The 20502-nt window shown below is 39.8% G+C and overlaps 1 protein-coding gene across 7 annotated transcripts in view; it reads left to right on the top strand.

Annotated features, from left to right (window-relative positions):
* Positions 1-14895, top strand: part of ppargc1a (peroxisome proliferator-activated receptor gamma, coactivator 1 alpha) — a 701995-nt gene extending 687100 nt beyond the window's left edge. For all 7 annotated transcript variants that reach the window (XM_087986816.1, XM_087986810.1, XM_087986811.1 and 4 more), the window contains one exon: positions 12853-14895. In XM_087986816.1, coding sequence (XP_087842942.1) covers positions 12853-12956 — 104 coding nt within the window. In that variant the 3' untranslated portion in view covers positions 12957-14895. The remainder of the gene's footprint in view (positions 1-12852) is intronic.
* Positions 14896-20502: the final 5607 nt, after the last annotated feature.

Below are 20502 nucleotides of genomic sequence, written 5' to 3'. Positions count from 1 at the left end.
TGGTAAAGTGAAACTTAATGACTAATTAAGGATATTCTTAGAAAATTGAATCCATTAAAAGTATTTCATTACATCTACAAGATTAGTTTGTCAGGGATTTATAGGCAAGTATAAACATTAGCTGGCAATAACTAAAGTTAAAGCCAGCGTAGTCTAAAACATAAATACAAGTCGGCCATGCAGCCCTTCGAGCCTGTTCTGTCATTCAGTACGATCATTTGTCCCAGTATCCCCCACTTTCTCCCCATACCTTTAATCCATTTTGCACAAAGAACAATATCTAACTCTTTCTTGAAACCATTCAATGTTTTGGCCTCAACTGCCTTCTGTGGCAAAGAATCCCACAGGTTGACCACTCTCTGAATGAAGAAATTTCTCTTCATCTCAGTCCTACCCTATATCTTTAGACTGTGACCATGTTTCTAGACTCCCTGGTCATTGGGAGTTTTTGTCATCTGCTTTCTCATTGGACAGAGAACTGGTGGTGAGCCTCAGATTAAATTCTCCCACTCAAGCAAGGGGCTAGGTCGAGAAATTGATTTTGTGCTATTGATGTCAGTCTGCCTTGAAACCAGCCATCCAAACAACTGAGCCTGTATTAAGTATTTGGCTAATCATATTTAAGTGAGGCTTTTATTAGGAATCAGACAAAACAACCAATAAATACATTGGTTCTTTGAGAGATCGTTAGGGTAAATTAATTTTAGGATCGAAATATTGTGTTTCAAGCAGTGCAATTCCTACACAGGAGTACAGCAGTTGGACAAGATATTGTCCCAGGACCTGAAAAAGCAGAGTCATGTCCTCTGCCAGGATTTTCAATCTAGAACCCCTAATCACAAATTGAAATTTCTGGGATGATCTGTTGACACAGAATCATAGTCCATAGTTAATCCCAAACATTGCTCCTGATGTTAGAGGTAGTGCATTTACAGGAGTTTCTTTGCTTGACCTGGATCAAATTAAACAGTGTGTGCTGCCATTTTGTGGTGCAGAGTGGTGCTAATGGTGTGGGTTCAATTCCTGCATCATTTGAGGTTACCATGAAAGATTCTCCTTCTCAATTTCTCTCCTCGCCTGAGTTCTGTGACCTTTTGGTTAAGCTACCACCTCTCTGTAATGAGAGAGCAATCGTATGGTCTGATAGGACTATGGCGACTTTACCTTCCACTTCAAAATCAATCAGATGCCAGACAGCCCTGTGGCCTGGTCTATAGCTACTAAATAAATGGTGGCATTGTGCGGAAATTAGCCCACACATAGAAGGGGCAAAATGAGTGGGACTTAATAAGAAGAGCATGGCTCCTGATAGAAGCCCAGGAAGTGGGTGAAATTTCTGTTTTTGTGTCAGGAGTTGCAATGTACCCTCATACACCAATGAAAATTTTAAATGCATGCATTGGAAACTTGACCAACCTGTAATCACGCAATGGGATTCAATCTCAGCAGGCTGCCTCATCAGCTGATCATGTCAGAGTTGCAATGATGCATAGTTGTTGTTAGAGAAAAATTTTAAAATTATTGTGAGCTCAAGGATGGCGCACGTATTGAGATACTGTTACGGTGTGCACTGATAATGTATTGATATTTTAATACATTTTTTTCAGTTGACTGTAGTGATTGCATTATGTGCATTTGGAGGACAAGTTGCACTGTTCTTCCTCATGTTTGGCATTGTTACTGAATGAAAACTGAGGGACCTGTCTGGATAGGCACCAATGCAGTGGTGTACTAGTGGTCAGTCTTTTTTGAAAGATAATATGTGTGATTTGATTTATACACCCATCATGATAGCACATACAGCATCTACTGGCTTCCTATAATTTCCAAGTAGATTAGCAAACGGCACCATAAAGCACAAGATATGTTGCTCATGCAGTTACGGCTGTGTCAGTGGGGCAGGGGCTGAGAGAAAGCTTGTAACAACTTCATTGATTTGAGTGCCTGTGCAAGGTGGGAAAGTTACCTTTTTCCATCGGGTGGAAGAACAATCCACTCACCAGAGAATAGAACATTGTGAAAAAACTCTGGGGAGAGGCTAGCAGAGATGGGTGCAGAATCAGACCAGGCAAAAGTTTGCAGACAATGTCAGAATTTGTTTTCAGTTTCTGTGGCCAAGGACATTCCGAGATGCAGCATCTTGCTTATAAATCCACTACCAGCCCTATTGCACCCATCACTACTCCACTTGACTCCCAAGTCCTATGATATTCTTCTTCGCCTCGACCAGACATTCTCCATTTGGCATTTGCAACTCGCTAGTGGCACTTAAGTAAGGGTAAAGTTGAATTCAGCTTTGGCCCATGCCAGGGACAGACCAATGTTGTAATAGCTACTTTGTTGACTTTGCATTCATTTTAGGCACAAGCCATATTTCTTTCCTCTTGTTTCAAACATCGCATGATCTTGTTACTTACTGATAGGCACTATGCTTTTCTGGTTTCACAATGTATTAAAGCATATTACAGACAAAAGTTAAATCATAACTTTAAGTTTCTGTAAATGATATTGAAGAAAAAATTGGGATTCGTATTGGAGTATGAAAAGAGCTTCTATGTACAGCTATCAGAATATGCAATACCAAACTATAGAATTTAAAGTTAAAAATCACACAACACCAGGTTATAGTCCAACAGGTTTAATTGAAAGCACACTAGCTTTCGGAGCGACACTCCTTCAGGTGATAGTGGAGGGCTCGATCAAGCCCTGCACTATCCCCTGATGAAGGAGCGTCGCTCCGAAAGCTAGTGTGCTTCCAATTAAACCTATTGGACTATAACCTGGTGTTGTGTGATTTTTAACTTTGTACACCCCAGTCCAACACCGGCATCTCCAAATCATAGAATTTAAAGGCTACAATAAACAATTTTAACAAAAGGAAGTGGTAAAATGGCAAATATTGAACTATAATAACTAACAACATGAAAACATTCACTCTGGTAACCTCAACTGCTTCACCAGACAGGGAATTCCACAGATTTACAATCTTTGTGAAAAGGTTCTTCCTCAACTCAGCCCTAAATCTGCTCCCCCTTATTTTGAGGATATGCTCCTTGTTCTAGTTTCACCCACGTATGGAAACAATCTCCCTGCTTCTATCTTATGTATTCCTTTCTTAATCTTATGTTTCTATAAGATCCCTCCTCATTCTTCAAAATTCCAATGAGTATTATCACATTCTACTCAATCTCTTTATAAGCCAATTCTCTCAACTCCGGAATCAACCTAGTAAACCTCCTCTGCACCTCCTCCAGTACCAGTATATCCCTTCTCAAGTAAGAAGACCAAAACTGTACACAATATTCTAGGTGTGGCCTTGCCAGCAGCCTGTACAGCTGCAGCATAACCTCCCTATTTTTAAACTCCATCCCCACAGCAGAGAAAGACAATCTTCCAATTGGTTTCTTGATTACCTACTGCACCTCCAAACCAACTTTTTGTGATTCATGCACAAGGATACCCAGGTCCTTCTGCACAGCAGCACCTTTTCAATAATAGTCCATTTTGCTGTTATTCCTACCAAAATGGATGACCTCACATTGACCAACATTGTACTCCATCTGCCAGACTCTTGCCCACTCACTTAACCTATTTATATCCCTTTTCACACGTTGCTCTACCACTCATTTTAACATCATCTGAGAACTTTGACATACTTCACTTGGTGCCCAACTCTAAATCATCAATGTAAATTGTAAACAATTATGGTCCCATCGCTGACCCCTGAGGCACACCACTAGTCACTCATGGCTGAAAAACACCCATTTGTCTCCACTCTTTGCTTTCTGTTAGTTAACCAGTCCTCTATAAATGCTAATACGTTACCCATAAACAACATGCATCTTTATATTATGCAGCAGCCTTTTTGTACGGCACCTTGTTGAATGCCTTCTGGAAATCCAAATATATCACATCCACCAGTTCCCTGCTATCTTCTGTGCTCACAATGTCCTCAAAGAATTCTAGTGAATTAGTTAAATATAACCTCCTTTCATGAACGTAGGCATCTGCCTGATGGGACAGTTTCAATCCAGATGTCTCACTAGTTCTTCCTTTATGATAGATTCAAGCTTTTTTCCTACCACAGAAGTTAAGCTAATGAGCCAATAGTAACACCTTATTTTGTCTACTTTTTTAAACAGTGGTGCCACATTTGCTGTTTTCCAATCTGCTGGAACTATCCCAAAGTCCACTGAATTTCACTAAATTACCACAAGCATATTGCCCCCACCATCTCTTTTAGCACCCTGGGATGCATTCCATCAGGGCCAGGAGACTTGTCTACCTTTTAGCCCCATTAACTTGCCCAATATTATCTCTTTTGTGATAATGACCATTTCTGGGTTCCCACCCTATAGCCTCTTTGTCATCAATTATTAGCATGTTATTTATTTTTTTTTTAGATTTAGATTACATTACAGTGTGGAAACAGGCCCTTCGGCCCAACAAGTCCACACCGACCCGCCGAAGCGAAACCCACCCATACCCCTACATTTACCCCTTACCTAACACTACGGGCAATTTAGCATGGCCAATTCACCTGGCCCTGCACATCTTTGGACTGTGGGAGGAAACCGGAGACCCCGGAGGAAACCCACGCAGACACGGGGAGAACGTGCAAACTCCACACAGTTAGTCGCCTGAGGCGGGAAGTGAACCCGGGTCTCAGTCGCTGTAAGGCAGCAGTGCTAACCACTGTGCCACCGTGCCGCCCACGGTGGCACAGTGTCTTCTATTGTGAAGACTAACACAAAATACCTGTTCAACACCTCAGCCTTTTCCTCATTTACCATTATAAAATCCCCCTTCTCATCCTCAAAATAACCAGTGCCTACCTTTGCCAATCGTTTTCATTTTATACATTTTTGGAAACATTTGCTGTCTGTTTTTTATATTATGAGCGAGTTTACTCTCATACCCTACCTTACTTTTCTTTATGGGTTTCATGGCAACTGCAATTTTAAAAATTTACTCAATGGTTAGAAACAGGAAAAGGGAGTCATTTCTTTTTAGTTACAAAGAGAGCTGAGGTTGATATCCTTCTGGAATTGATGATTTGAATTTTGAGAAGGTAGCCAACAAAGCTGAGGGTGAAATGAGCGTGGGTTTTGGTCCTCTGCCTGACTGGTGTCATCATGTTGAAAAATGTGTTCACTTTACAAGGTCATGTTTGAGGTGAAATATTACAATATGAGTGTCATAGAAATAAAAACAAAAATGTTTGACTTTTTTTTACATGAGTTCTGTACACCTTGCACCTTACGGGCTTAATCCTATCCATTTAATCCCATTGAAGTCGAATGTTGCATAAGTACTCTTTGAAAATTATCAGGTAAATTATTATTCATCTGTGATGTTTCTCTATAATTGCCAGACTCTTGTTAGCAGTTTTCTATAGTTGCCTAGAAAAAACTGTTATGTATCAGCAGCACAAGAAGTGAAAGAAATCATAAAGTTATGTAATGTAAAAGGAATCTCAGCATTAGCAGGACAAAATTAATCTTACGATTTTTTGGCTAAATGAAAGTTGGAACAAATTTGCTGAATGGATTCCTGCTGCAATTTTGAGTGAGACTTCTTGCAGAATCTTACGAAACTTGCCATGTTAATTGCCTGTTCCATTTCTGTGGCATGTATCACGCCAAATTTATGCTCTATCTTACCAATCACCATTCCAGAAAAATACTTTACTCACTGATGTCCTGGAATTGACAGGCAGGGGCCATTTTAAAATGTGCCATGTAGCCAGACAAATATTGTCAGTTGAAAGCTGCCATGCACGGATCCTGACATTTACTTTGAACATGGCAGGTGGGGAAATCAGCACCCTATTCTATGGTCAGGATCCTAGAATTTCTGCTAACGGGGTAGTGCACAGGCAGCATTTCCACTTTCCCCATGTTCAGCAGCAGAGGCCAGACCGTTGGACCTGAGCAGATACTGTTGGAGACTGCCCTTGCCTTAGTGTGCCTGGATCTCCTCTGCAAAAAGTACTCACCTTGAATTTACTGAGTCTGACTGACAACTATTACAAGCCGCCTGGCTTTGTATTTGCATTAAACGGCATGGTCTGGCTGAGGGGACAAAATACAAAAAAAGGCAAGGCAATGCCAGACAGAAAATGCTGTGAGCAGTCAGGTAGGTCCAGTGAGTGAGCACTATGACAGCGAGCTAAGAACTCGGAAATGCAGCCTGGCCCAGTCCATGAGCTTGATGCATGCTCCTTTTCACACAGTGTCCTTGCAGCAATGCTATAATTATAGTTTCAGTACAGCTCAAGTTACACCATTGAAGTGCAGAAGAGTCCCATAAGTGAGATGGCATGGTGGCTCAGTGGTTAGTACTGCTGCCTCATGGGGCCAGGGTTCACTTTCAACCTTGGGTGACTGGATGTGTGAATTTTGCACATTCTCCCTGCGTCTGCATGGGTTTCCTCTTTATATTTCAGTTTCCTCCAACAGTCCAAAGACGTGCAGGTTAGGTGGATTGGCCATGCTAAATTGCTTCTTACTGTCCACGGATGTGTGGTTTGGGTGGCTTAGCCATGGGAAATGCAGGGTTACAGGGATAGGGTGGGGTGGGTCTGGGTGGGATGTCTCATCCAGAGAGTCGGTAAGGACTTATTGCGCTGGATGGCCTGTTTCCCACACCGTAGGGATTCTATGAAAACGTGGATTGGAAATGTGCTTTGAGGTGCTTCAAGCCTGACATGTGAAAGATGCAATGCTCGTGGACTTAAGGAATGTGTGGCTGGATAGCATGGTGCCTGCCCAGAAGTGTTGGTGCCTAGTGTCCAACATGGAGGCAGTTTGGAGTTAGCAGCATGCTCACCTCGCAAAGCACAACTCTGGTTTCCATGTTGGGTTTTCCTAATATCTTAGGGGCGGCACGGTGGCTTAGTGGTTAGCACTGCTGCCTCACAGCACCAGGGTCCCAGGTTCGATTCCAGCCTTGGGTGACCGTCTGTGTGGAGTTTGCACATTCTCCCTGTGTCTGCATGGGTTTTCTCTGGGTGCTCCGGTTTCCTCCCACAGTCCAAAGATGTGCAGGTTAGGTGAATTGGCTATACTAAATTGCCTATGGTGCTAGGTGCATTCGTCAGAGTGAAATGGGTCTAGGTGGTTTACTCTTCGGAGAGTCGGTGTGGACTGGTTGGTCTGAAGGGCCTGTTTCCACATTGTAAGGGAATCTAAAATGATGAGCAGTGTTGGTAAGATCGCAATCGGAATGTTAATGAGATGAGTTTGGAATCAGAAGAAAACCTTAACAAGTGTTAATCTATGCAATTGGTAACTTGTTGCAGTCCAGTAGGGATCGGTCTTGCTGTTGATGAAAAGTGTAAATGATGGGACAAGATGTTCTCAATGATGAGATGTACCTTGCTGGACTTCAAGTTGGGTTCACTTCCTGTTTCAGATGTTTTGCATTTTTAACAACATGACTCCAATCAACTGTTTCTGGAAATTAAGATTTAGCTTGATGAGTTGTTATAGAAGAATTGTTATTAACCAAAGAGAATGCCCACATATTTGGGATTATTGAGTTTCCTGCAGAGGAATGATCCTAAACTAATTCCATAAAACATAGAACATTACAGCGCAGTACAGGCCGTTCAGCCCTCGATGTTGCACCGACCTGTCATACCAATCTGAAGCCCATCTAACCTACACTATTTCATGTACGTCCATATGCTTGTCCAATGACAACTTAAATGTACTTAAAGTTGTCGAATATACTACCGTTGCAGGCAAAGTATTCCATACCCTTACTACTCTCTGAGTAAAGAAACTACCTCTGACATCTGTCCTATATCTATCACCCCTCAATTTAAAGCTATGCCCCCTCGTGCTCGCCATCACCATACTTGGATAAAGGCTCTCCCTGTCCACCCTATTTAACTCTCTGATTATCTTATATGTCTCTATTAAGTCATCTCTCAACCTTCTTCTCTCTAACGAAAACAGCCTCAAGTCCCTCAGCCTGTCCTCGTAAGACCTTCCCTCCATACCAGGAACATCCTAGTAAATCTCCTCTGCATCCTTTCCAAAGCTTCCACATCCTTCTTATAATGCGGTGACCAGAACTGTGCACAATACTTCAAGTGCGGCCGCACCAGAGTTTTGTACAGTTGTAGCATAACCTCATGGTTCTGGAACTCAATCCCTCTATTAATAAAAGCTAAAATACTGTATGCCTTCTTAACAACCCTGTCAACCTGGGTGGCAACTTTCAAGGATCTGTGTACCTGGACACCGAGATCTCTCTGCTCATCTGCACTACCAAGAATCTTACCATTACCCAGTACTTTGCATTCCGGTTACTCCGACCAAAGTGAATCATCTCACACTTGTCCTCATTAAACTGCATTTGCCACCTTTCAGCCCAGCTCTGCAGCTTATCTATGTCTCTCTGTAACCTACAACATCCTTTGTCACTATCCACAACTGCACTGACCTTCGTGTCGTCTGCAAATTTACTAACCCACCCTTCTACGCCCTCATCCAGGCCGTTTATAAAAATGATGAACAGCAGTGGACCCAACACTGACCCTTGCGGTACACCACTGGCAACTGGACTCCAGGATGAACATTTCCCATCAACCACCACCCTCTGTCTTCTTTCAGCAAGCCAATTACTGATCCAAACTGCTATATCTCCCACAATCTCATTCTTCCGCATTATGTACAATAGCTTACTATGGGGAACCTTATCGAACGCCTTGCTGAAATCCATATACACCACATCAACCAGTTTACTCTGATCTACCTGTTTAGTCACCTTCTCAAGGAACTCAGTAAGGTTTGTGAAGCATGACTTACCCTTCACAAAACCGTGCTGACTATCCCTAATCAAATTATTCTTGTCTAGATGATTATAAATCCTATCTCTTATAACCTTTTCCAACACTTTACCAACAACTGAAGTAAGGCTTACTGGTCTATAATTACCTGGGTTGTCTCTACTCCCCTTCTTGAACAGGGGAACCACATTTGCTATCCTCCAGTCTTCTGGCACTATTCTTGTAGACAATGACGATTTAAAGATCAATGCCAAAGGCTCGGCAATCTCCTCCCTGGCTTCCCAATATAACATATAAAGTCAGTACATTATCTCAGAAACCAGTGTAATACCATAATGTCTACTTCCTGGCTGGAATTCATTTCCTTTTAACTTAATTAATTCCTACATATATACAGTTCAAGGGCTTAATTTTAACCCACTCAAAACCAATTCACTGACACGGAGTTAAAAGTTAGAACTGAGGAAGGGTCACTCAACCCGGAAATATTGACTCTGATGTTTCTCCACAGATGCTGCCAGACTTGCTGAGCTTTTCTAGCAACTTCTGTTTTTGTGTCTGATTTACAGCATCTGCAGTTCTTCCAGTTCTTATTTAGGAGAATAGCAGCCTCTTCAGACATCCAAAGGGTGAAAGAAGTTGTAATGCCAGATGGTGGAGGGGCAATTTGTAGTGAGGAGGCAGGCTGCAGAAAGATTTTGACAGGTTAGGAGAGTGGGCAACAAAGAGGCAGATGAAATACAACATGGGAAAGTGAGAGAGCATGCACTTTAGCAGAATAGACTAAGAAGAATAGAAGCATGGACTATTTTCTAAATGGGGAGAAAATTCAGAAATCTGAAGTGTAAAGGGACTTGAGAGTCCTAGTCCAGGATTATCTTAAGGTAAACTTGAAGGTTGTCAGTAGTTAGGAAGGCAAATACAATGTTGTCATTCATCTCGAGAGAACTAGAATATAAAAACAGGAATGTACTTCTCAGGCTTTATAGGGCTCTGGTCAGACCACATTTATTCTTTTGTGAGTATTGTGAGCAATTTTGTGCCCCAGACCTCAGAAAAGATGTGTTGGCCCTGGAGCGGGTCCAGAGGAGGTTCATGAGAATGATTCCAGGAATGAAAGTCTTAACATATGAGGAACGTTTGAGGACTCTAAAACTATACTTGATGGAGTTTAGAAGGATGAGAAAGGATTTGATTAAAACTTACTGTACGGCATGGTCAGAGTGGACATTGGGAAGATGTTTCCATTGGCAGGAGAGATGAAGACCCAAGGGCACAACCTTAGAATAATGGGAAGACCCTTTAGAACGAATATAAGGAGAACTGTCATTAGCCAGAGGATCTGTGGAATTTATTGCCACAGAAGGTCATTGAGTATATTTAAAACAGATTTTTTTGTTCTTGCTTGTTAAGGGGATCAAAGGTAACATGGAGAAAACAGGAAAATGGGGATGAAAAACCTATCAGCCATGATTGAATGGCAAAGCAGACTTGATGGTCTCAATGGCCTAATTTCTAATGTTTTGTTTTATGGTCTTATGGTCATTGTTCATTTCTCACAAGCAATCAATTGTCAACAATATCAGGGATCTTTTAACTGCGACATTGATGACTGCAGACAAGGTATTTTACTTTAATGTACGCAACACTGAGGTGAATTATATTGTACAGGGATAGAGCTAAAGCCTGCCCTATACTTTTCTTCCACACAAATTAGTGGTGATTTGCCACAATCTGATAGCAATGATTCGTTCTATCTATCATCTTTTCAAGGAAGTGGACTGGCATTCATGACTGAGGTGTACAAGGCAAATTCAGATGTTTACTCTCCCTCATAGCATGTAGGTCTGCAGAGAGAAGCTGCACAAAGTGTTTCTCTCATATTAAATATTGTCCTCCAGGATGCTCAAGCATTTCAGGACTGCTTAGCAGTCTGTGCAAACTCTGAAACTTTGAAGGCTAACTATTGAGGGAAGGATCAAAAGATTAGCCTCAGAATTCCTCGCAGTTTGCTGTTTATGATGATAAGGTTCACTGTGCAATACTCAAATATCATATAGCCGACTGAAGCATAAAAAAAAATCTAACCTAAACACCATACAATGTTAGTGTCCTGTCTCACTGATGCTACTTCCTCCCTAACAGTGAATAGGACCTGTAAAGTGTAGATATTCAAAAGTTGCCAAACATACAATGAAACCTTTATTCAGCAGCCGAAAAATTTAAGGAATACAAAAATAACCAGGTGCACTTGTAATTTCATACAGCATGGGTTGCTTGTTGTATAATCAGTATCAAGTTACACAAGTAAAGTCCAATCTCAGTTATTTCATCCTGGATATGGGTATTAAATAGGTTTCCACGAGGTTCTCGCACTCAACAATGAATTGGTCTATTATTACTCTCTTGGATGTCCCTCCCAGGTCCCTCCCATGTTCTTCATCCTTACAACATTGGTGTCAATCCCCCATTTCCTCTGCATCCAGACATCTATCCCTTGTCGGCTCCAGTTGTGAAGAACAGAGAATTCTACAATGAAGCAGCAGTGCTTACGTGAGTGCTGAAGTCAGTACTTTCTTAGTGCACAGTCAATGTGAATTAGATGGAGGTCAGGATCCTCAAAGTAAGCACGAGCGAGTGAGCACAAAGGTGAAACTAAGAGCCAAAATTACATCCTGTGAATTATATATCTGTGTGCAAAGTGACCGAGCAGAAGCATGCAGGTTGTGAGTGTCCCTGAGTTCGAATTGAACTCACGAAGGGTTGCACTAGTGTTTGAGTTGGTCTAAAATTAGCTATGATGATGTGATGAAGCCAAAGATTAGCCAATGCTAACTTGCATGCACAAGGAGTGGAAGGGAATGGTGTCCTTGGAGAATACAGGGATAATGAAACAAAGGAGAGTAGTTGCTGAAGACCTAAACCAAAAACATATATTCCTGGAGAAGCTCAGCAGATCTAGTCGTATCAGTGAAAAGAAAATAGTTAACATTTCAGGTCCCGAGAGATGATGCTTCAGAATGCAGGGATGTTTCAGTGAAGACAAAGTTAGATTAAGGACTGGTGAAAGTAAGCAATGATCTACTATCACTAGGTAACTGCCCTTACTTGTATGTTTTTAATCAGCCTTTTCTGTTTTCTTGGCAAAGGACTAGAGAATTGAGAACTGCATGGAAATGAGATGAGTTGAATTCACAATGAGATGCAAATGCATGGAACTAAGTTAGTCATCACTCATTGGCGAGGTTCTGAAATTACTATTTAAACCTTAAAGGGGAAATCAGAATTCTGTTTCTTACCATTTAAGATTTTTAAAAAATTCACCATGTTTTCATACATTTCTTCCCATTTTCCACAGTGCTCAAGGGAGCAAGAAGTTCTATCCTATGCTAGACTGATGGACTCGCCATTACAAATAGAGTAAACTGACCTATTTCAGTTTTTCTCCTTTAGAGATGGATCAAATGCAATCAGTTAACAATATTAGTACAAACAGTCTGATTGCAAATTGGTAACTTATTTTATGCTTCATTTGTTTTTTTTCTGGTGAAGGGCAAGCTGTCAGTTCACTACCAGCCATTTTGTGCTATTACTATTGGCTAACTTCACTGCCAGTGTCTTGTTCACACAAACTTAATGTGAAGCTCAGTGGAAAACTGCAAACATTCTGTATACTAGGAACAAAATCTTGTGATTACAATATTCAAAAGATCTGAGCCACAATTAATTGTGTACTATTGAAAAATAAATAAATTTGAGACAATAATGCAAATTACCTAAGTTTATGAAAATCAGAATACTTTTTTTTTACTTGGATTAACCTTTTTTGGGTGATTTAACCCAGTTCTTTGTGATTTTTTAAAAACTTGCATTTCCTTTGAATGCACAAGGTCAGTTTTTATTTACCAAGAATCGTGAGTCTTTTAAGTCCAAAATACCTAAATTACTTTGATGTTTGTTTTCACTTTTCATCACCCATGTGTATTAAAACAAATTGATTTTATAAAGCTTTTTTTGAAAAATAGGATTAATGAAACAATGTTTTGTTACAGACCCCAATTCAGATGACTTTGACCCTGCTTCAACTAAAAGCAAGTATGATTCAATGGATTTTGACACCTTGCTGAAAGAAGCCCAGCGAAGCCTGCGTAGGTAACAAATGCCAAATGTGCTACTCGTGAAAGAAGGTCCAGAACCTTGCAGGCAGCCTTCCATTTGACATCAAAGAACTTGCATTAATCATCTTGGGATCTTATCCCTCTTTACACTCTGTATAAATGAAGTTTACATGAACCCAGTTGCTGCAGTATATGAGGAAAGTTGATGGATATTCAACAAAAAGAAAATTGAAATGTTCTGATAAGTTAACACTGTTCTACACATATATAAACAATAATTTAACTGGTGGAATATGCAGCTTGTTCAGCATTTTATCTGACATTTGGATGTGGTGTTACATTACTGACAAGAGTTGGGATTAAATACCCTGGGGTGTTTCAAATATTTTAGTTACTTTAATGCTGAAATGTAGTTTCGAATTTACTAATGTTAAAATTGAATTATTTTTATTTTGTGTAAATATGATAATGTTTTGTTTGTTACAGCTATGCACTGTAAATGCAGCCTTTCTCTGAATAATTAAACCAAGAATGTAACCACAAGATAGACACTAGTGTACACTGTTATATTTAAAATTTTGGAGAGGTGCAAAGCTGAAATGGGTAAAAGTTGTCTGTGTGTCTGCTGAACACATGGACCAATGCTTATTTCCCAGTAGGTAGCTTTACAATAAACTTGCAACTGAACAACTTAGAAAATGAATCATATCACCACTCCCATGACAATGTTTAATCATTAAAAATGCTTTCATTTTTGTCCTTTACATTGAATTAAATTTGAGTTACTAAATCAGGAGAAAAATATGAAAAGTTTACTCATGATTCATGTAAAAATGTCAAATGTGTTCTAAATTATTTGTTAACACATGATAACATTATTCCATAAATGCCGTCTATTTTAAAGGAAAATTAAAAACACTGAAGCCTTGGTAAATAAATTTGTTGAAAAAAGACGTGACAAGATTCCTGTGAATAGTGTTAACACCATCTTGCTCAACACCAACATATCCCAGTTACACTTTTCTTTTAAACTAATTTAGCTTCAGGCTCTAGCAGGTGGCATTTTGTTTATTTGACCATTACTAATTTATATTGAGAGAACCTAATGTCTGTCATTGGAAATTAACTTCATATATTTGCTAAACTGAGTTCTCAACTTTGTAACTATATACTAATAGCAATATAAAAATTTTTGACTTAGTCATTCATTACCTATGGTACCTCTAGTTTTTTTTAATCTCTGTTCAGACTACTATTTGATCACATTTCAGGTTTTTTAACTCATTTTATCACATGATGCCAAACTGAGGTTTACATTTTCTTCCCTGGATTTTGAATATTCTCCTCAATTGTAATAGCAAGGTTGTAAAAACAAATACAAAAAAAAGCAATAAATGTTTATTTTTTAAAAATCTAATTCTAGCATATCATGTTTGAAGTAGAGGGCAGGCACATTACCCAGCTTCTTTAGGTGCTTACTGTGCGTTAAATTTCTGACCTTTTGCTACTACAGTATTTCATAGTTTTGTGCTTAGCAGTGGCTAGCCCAAACAAAATAAGTGAAACTGTGCATTTGTAGCTAATGTTAGTTCTTGGCTATCCTTTACAACTTGGGTAATGATGTTTTGTCCTGTCTGGCAAACGTGATGAGAATTTTAATGATTGTAATATAAAATTTGCTCTGTACAATAACTAGAATAGTAATGTATTATATCAGTTAACTATTCTTAATTTTAATTTAAGTAAAATCTGAGGACACTGTGCTTTTAGGTTTGTGGGTGATGATTTATTAGTTGATGGAACTGTACTGACCAGGACATGTGAGGAGGAACATCCATGTGAGCTTCCTTTGTTTGATACTTCTACCTATAAAGTGTGGTTGAACCATTGTACAGAATTACTGTAATTTCTTTTCTAAATGTGCAGTTCTCATCAACCTCACCAGACTAATAAAGGGAAACAATGTTTCAAACGCTGTCCCTTGTGCATAATTATGATACAAATGAAAACAAGCTTGGCTTGTTTGTAAATTATGACATAGTTTGAGCACAGAGTCAGAAAATAATGTGTTCACGTTTCAATTCAGTGACTGAAGTAGAAGTATTTGGGCTGATGCTCCAGTGAATTATTGAGGGAATGCTGCACTGTTGGAGATGCAATATTGTGAGGATATTAACCAAAGCCCTGTCTGTACTCCAAGGTGAATATTAAACATTCTGTGCATTATTTTGAAAAATTAAAGGAGAGTTATCCCTAGTGCCTTGACCAACATGTTTCCTCAATGAACATCAAAAAAGACCAATCAAGTCATCATCACATTACTATTTGCAGGAGCTTGCTGTATGCAAATTAACTGTAGTATTTTCTGCATTCCAACTGCATCTACATTTCAAAAATATTTATATAATTTGAAAGTGGTTTGAGATGTCCTGCGATATTTTTATCTCACTCAGGGGATGTGGATGTCACTGGCTACCTTGGTGTTTATTGTCCCCTGCTTGTCATTGACGAGGTGACAATGAGCCATGTTCTTGAACCAGTACAACCACAGTGCTGTTAGGAAAAAAGTTACAAAATTTTGACCGAGCAACAGTGAAAGAATGCTGATATAGCTACAGTCTGGAAGGTGGGTGGAATGAAAGGGTTCTTGCAGATGGTTGTGTTTCCCTGCATCTGCTTCTCTTGTTCTTCTAGTCAAATTTAGCCAACAATTAGGATATCTGGTCAGCATAAATGAGTTGGACCAAAGGGTCCGTTTCTGTGATGTACATCTCGATGACTCTGACTCTAAATGGCCCTTGGGGCAGGATCCAGCTGGTCGTACATGATAATCCAGCTTGCACATTTATTTTGAAAATATTGGTTAGTGAAAGTGACATATCTGCAAGGAGTTCTTCCTTCTCAATAACATGTCCAAACCTCATGAGATAGAATGTCTGTGTTTGTGTATACCCTGAGACGAGGGGTGAATCATGCGTGCGTGTGTGTACACACACCCTTACCACTTCACTTCCTGGAAGATCCGCTCTGCATGCAGGGCCCAGACAGGAAAGGAGTCAGGTTAAAAGGCAACCCATTTCTGACCCTCATTTTCATTATATATTCCACAAAATCCAGTTGATAATGTGTGCTTCCAGAGGTACGTGCAAGATGAAGGTTAGTTAAACCTAACTGCATAAGATAGTAAACAGTCCTTTTTCCCTTGCCTGGTTATGCTTGGGTTGTTAGTCTGCCTGCTTCCATTTCTGCTTAAGCAAAATATTTTTTATTGGTTAGCTTTGCTGCTTGGCAGTGTTTAATGGTCATATTTATTGCTTTTGACATTGATTTTTTTTTTTCTTAACATTTGGTTGAAAGTATGAAGTTATCTTACCAAAATGTGCACTTTGGACTCTTGGAAGTGAGAAAAAATTTTAGATCTGTCCCTTACATCGAAAAGTTTAACACCCCTGTTCTTGGTGGTAGTGATTACAAGTCTGGAAGGTGTTGTCAGAGAAGCCTTGGTGAGTTTCTGCAGCACATCTTGTAGAATGTATGCACTGCTCCCACCGTGTGTTAGTGGTGAGGAGGTAAATGTTGAAGGGGTTGACTGTGGAGCTAATCCAGTGGGCTGCATAACCCTTGTTAGTGTTGAAGTTCTTCGGTGTTATTTCTGCACTCTTCTGGGCAAGTAGAAAATATTCTATTTCTGATGTTTTGCATGGATGGAAGATGGGTTTTAAAGTATCGGTAGGAAAGTTACTTGCCACAGAATTCCCAGCCTGTGACCTGCTGTGGTAGCCACGATGTTTGTGTGACTGCCAGTTCAGTTTCTGGTCAATGATAACAACTAAGATGTCAATAGTGAATAATTCAACAATAGTAATTATGTTGAAAATTAAGAATAGATTGATAGATTCTCTCTTATTTAAGATGGTAATCATCTGTCTCTTGTGTCGTCCAAATGTTACTTATACTTGTCAACTCAATCCTGAATGTTGGCTAGGTCTTAATGCATAATAATGTGGACTGTAGCATTGTGAAGAGTCATGAGTGGTGCTGAGCATTGTGCAATCATCTGAAAAACACACCCACTTCTGACCCTATAATGGAAGGAAGGTCATTAATGGAGTAAGTGGTTTGACCTAGGTCAATATTCTTAAGACCTTTGTGGCACAGTGGTAGTGTCCCTATCTCTGAGCCAAAGGCCCAGATTCAAGTCGCATCTGCTGCCGAAGTGTGTAATGACATCTCTGGGTAGGTTGATTAGAAAATATCTACCCTTCGAGCCGTTTTGACTTAGTGAGGGCACACAGGTGGTACAAGTGCAATATCATTATAAATAATGTTTTACTTCTGTTAAAAAGGAAAATTCCAATAACGTGTTTAGGATTCTTGAAGAGTAAAGAATAGGGATACTACTGTAATATTATTAATAACTAATTAGAATGCAATAGAGATGGCAGGTTGGGTGATGTGTTGCAGCCACAGCTTGCCATTGCTATTGAATACCATGGTGATTCATCGTGAACAAATCCGTAGCAATTGTTTGCAGCTTGAGCAACTTCAGACGCAGTTGAAGATAATAGCATCACGTCAGACAGGGGGAAAGTTACCTGGATGCTTTGCTCAGGAGAAGGTCCTACCCTTCAGCTTAGGTGATTTAAACTTAATTTGAGATTAAAGAGAGGGTGGTATGATTGTTGGGGAGGCAGGTATTAAGATCCAAGGGGCAGCTCTCAAGAAATCTCTGGCCCTGCAGTGATCCAACATTTATGAGGTTCTTGAAAGCTATGTGGACAAATAGGTGAAGGAAATATGACTATAGTTAAAAAGAGAGAAGTAAAGCCACCATAATTCTAGAGAACCATAAGACTGCTCTCTCATTAGAGGGAAACAACTGGTGGTGAGATTAACTTGAGGGTAGCTATGCCTCAGGCCAGGGCAAAGTCCTCCATGATAACCTCACACTCAATTGAACCTACACTGTTGACATCACTCTGCAATGCAAACCAGCTATCCGGCTACTTGAGCTAAGCAACTGCTGGGCATGTAGTCTTGGTAGGGGCAGCATAATGAGTGGGATAGATACTGTTCTCTGCAGTCATGAGCAAGAGTCCTGAAGGTCATGTCACCTGCCTGGTGCTGGGCTTAAAGACATCTCAAGGCTTGAGATGAGCCGTGGGAGGAGTGGAGGGACCCAGTAGTCATAATTCATGTTCTTTCTAACTACGTTCTCCTGAATGATTTTGAACCATTAAGAACTAGAGAATCTCCAAGGTGATAATCTCAGAAGTATTACCTGAGCTGAGGGCAAACTGGCATCCGGTAAATAAATTCAAGCAGTTAAATGTGTGGATTAAAAATTGATGTGTGAAGACTGGGTTTCAGTTTCTAGCACCAGTTCTGGGGTAGAAGGGAGCCATAATGGTCTGACACGCTTCACTTGAACTATACTGGGGTCGGTGTCCTAAAAAATTGAATAACGAGGGCTGTAGAGAGGGCTTTAAACTTATTTTGTGGAGGGAAGGGGGTGGGGGTTATGTAGCCTGACCAAACAAGGGATATGGAGGCATTGCAGAGCAACTATTTTGATGTAATGCCTGCAGTGGGACAGGGAGGGACAGTGTGTATAAGCATAATAAAAGCAGCAAATTAGTTCAAAGGACAACAAAAGTAATCACTCTTTATTTAAACATGGGTGGTATTCAGAAGAAAATAAATGAACTAACAGCATGGATAAAGGTTAATGGGTGTGACTTTATAGTTATTATGGAGACATGGTGACAACGAGATCCAAGCTAGGAACTGAATATTCAGATATATGTGACTTTTTGCAAGGATGGGAGGAAGGGAAGAGTGGTGGGGTAGCTTTATTTGCAGAATAAGTACAATAGTAAGAAATGATCTTGGATTGAATGATGTAGAATCTCTATGGATGAAAGTAGCAAGTAACAAGAGGAAGAAAGCATGAGCCTATATCCTAATCAAAACTATTCTGTAGGACGGAGAATAAATCAGGCAATAATGAGGGCATCAGAAAAGATTATATATCACATCATACATCATATTATATATCATAACCCTGCATAAAATGTACATGTAATATCCTGATGATAAACTTAAGAGCTATTTAATCTCAGTACCCTGTGATATTAGTGCACTCTGTTCTTTCCCTGGTGATCATTCAGACATGTAATAAGTAGACACTTAAAAGTGGAATTCCAAGCATACAATCAGACAGATAACAAGACATTTATTCAGCAACACAAAGATCAAGGACTGCAAAAATAACAAGGTCTAAACGCTTGAAGTGTTATGCAAAGGAAGCAAATGTGAGGTGACAAAAACATTTCCACATAGCAAATAACTAGGGTCTGGAATGCACTGCCTGTAAGTATGGTGGAAGCCTGTTCAATTGAGGTATTCATGAGCGCATTGATTCAATTGAAATAATGGTTCAATGTGCAGGGTTATGAGGAAAAAGCAGAGATTGACACTAAATTTAAATGCTGAGAGTAGTGCAGACAATATGCGCTGAATGACCTTTATACCCTTAAAATTTACATGATTCTGTTCTTTGCACTGAGGTGGTTCTACTTAACAGATTGCCAACAACGGCATGTTGAATAGTTAAATAAAGTTCAAACCGGGCACATTCATCCGGAAGAGTATTTCAAACAGCTTACCTGATTCAATAATTCACTGCTCTGCCCTGCTCATGGTGGTCCTATCAGTCAATGTCCTAATCTTCATCTTCATCCTCAAAAGATTGTTGTCACCATCTCCCCTCCCATTTTCTCTTTCTCTAGGTCATCCTCGACCTGTCAACTCCAGGTTGAAGGGTACAGCATGCTGCAAAGATGCAGCACATGTTTCTGGGCTATACTGTAAGTTTCCACATGGTGAAATCTCATCAGAAGATCTATGGACTGATCTACTACAGCCCAAATGGAAATGAGAACAGTGTTCATCCTGCGTCAGTTTGAGAATTTCATAAATGTGTACTGAGCAGGTTTGGAGGAAGACCTTGCTTTTCTAGCAGCCACCCCTGTTTGACTCAATGACTTTGGAAGAAGGTAGGAAATCTGTCAGTTCTCCAGTGTGGAAAGATCATTTTAGCAGCTCCCAGGATACCTGTCACAGACCTCCACAATTTAACATCAATAGTCACACATAATTTGAATATTATTGAAATGAAAGCATTTCTGTGATGACTGTAACAGGTTGGGTGTAACCGATAATGCTATGAATCTGGGGAATGCTGTTAGAATGGATTCATATATAAGTCAGACCAAGGAAAGGTGGCAGATTTCCTTCCGAAAGATTATTATTGAAATATATAGGCTTATACAACAATCAACAATGGTTACATAGTTTTCTTTAAACCACTCTATTCCAGAGACCTGTTTTTTCCCCTTTTATTGAATTCAAACTTTCCATATTAGAATTTGAACACATATCCCCAGAACTTTGCCTGGAATTCTGGAAAATAATATAAAGATACAAAATAATATGAAAAATAGATATTTTGCAGGCTGGAGGAAAGTTTATGGTGGAGTCCTCTGAGGGGCCATTGTTTTTCCTGATATATATATATGAATG

This window comes from Chiloscyllium plagiosum, unplaced genomic scaffold (assembly GCF_037043375.1).
Source record: "Chiloscyllium plagiosum isolate Xiang-an unplaced genomic scaffold, Cpla_swu_hap1 HiC_scaffold_1, whole genome shotgun sequence".
Lineage (NCBI taxonomy): Eukaryota > Metazoa > Chordata > Chondrichthyes > Orectolobiformes > Hemiscylliidae > Chiloscyllium > Chiloscyllium plagiosum.
Note: the sequence above shows the minus strand (reverse complement) of the source record. Positions and strands in the feature narration are given on the sequence as shown.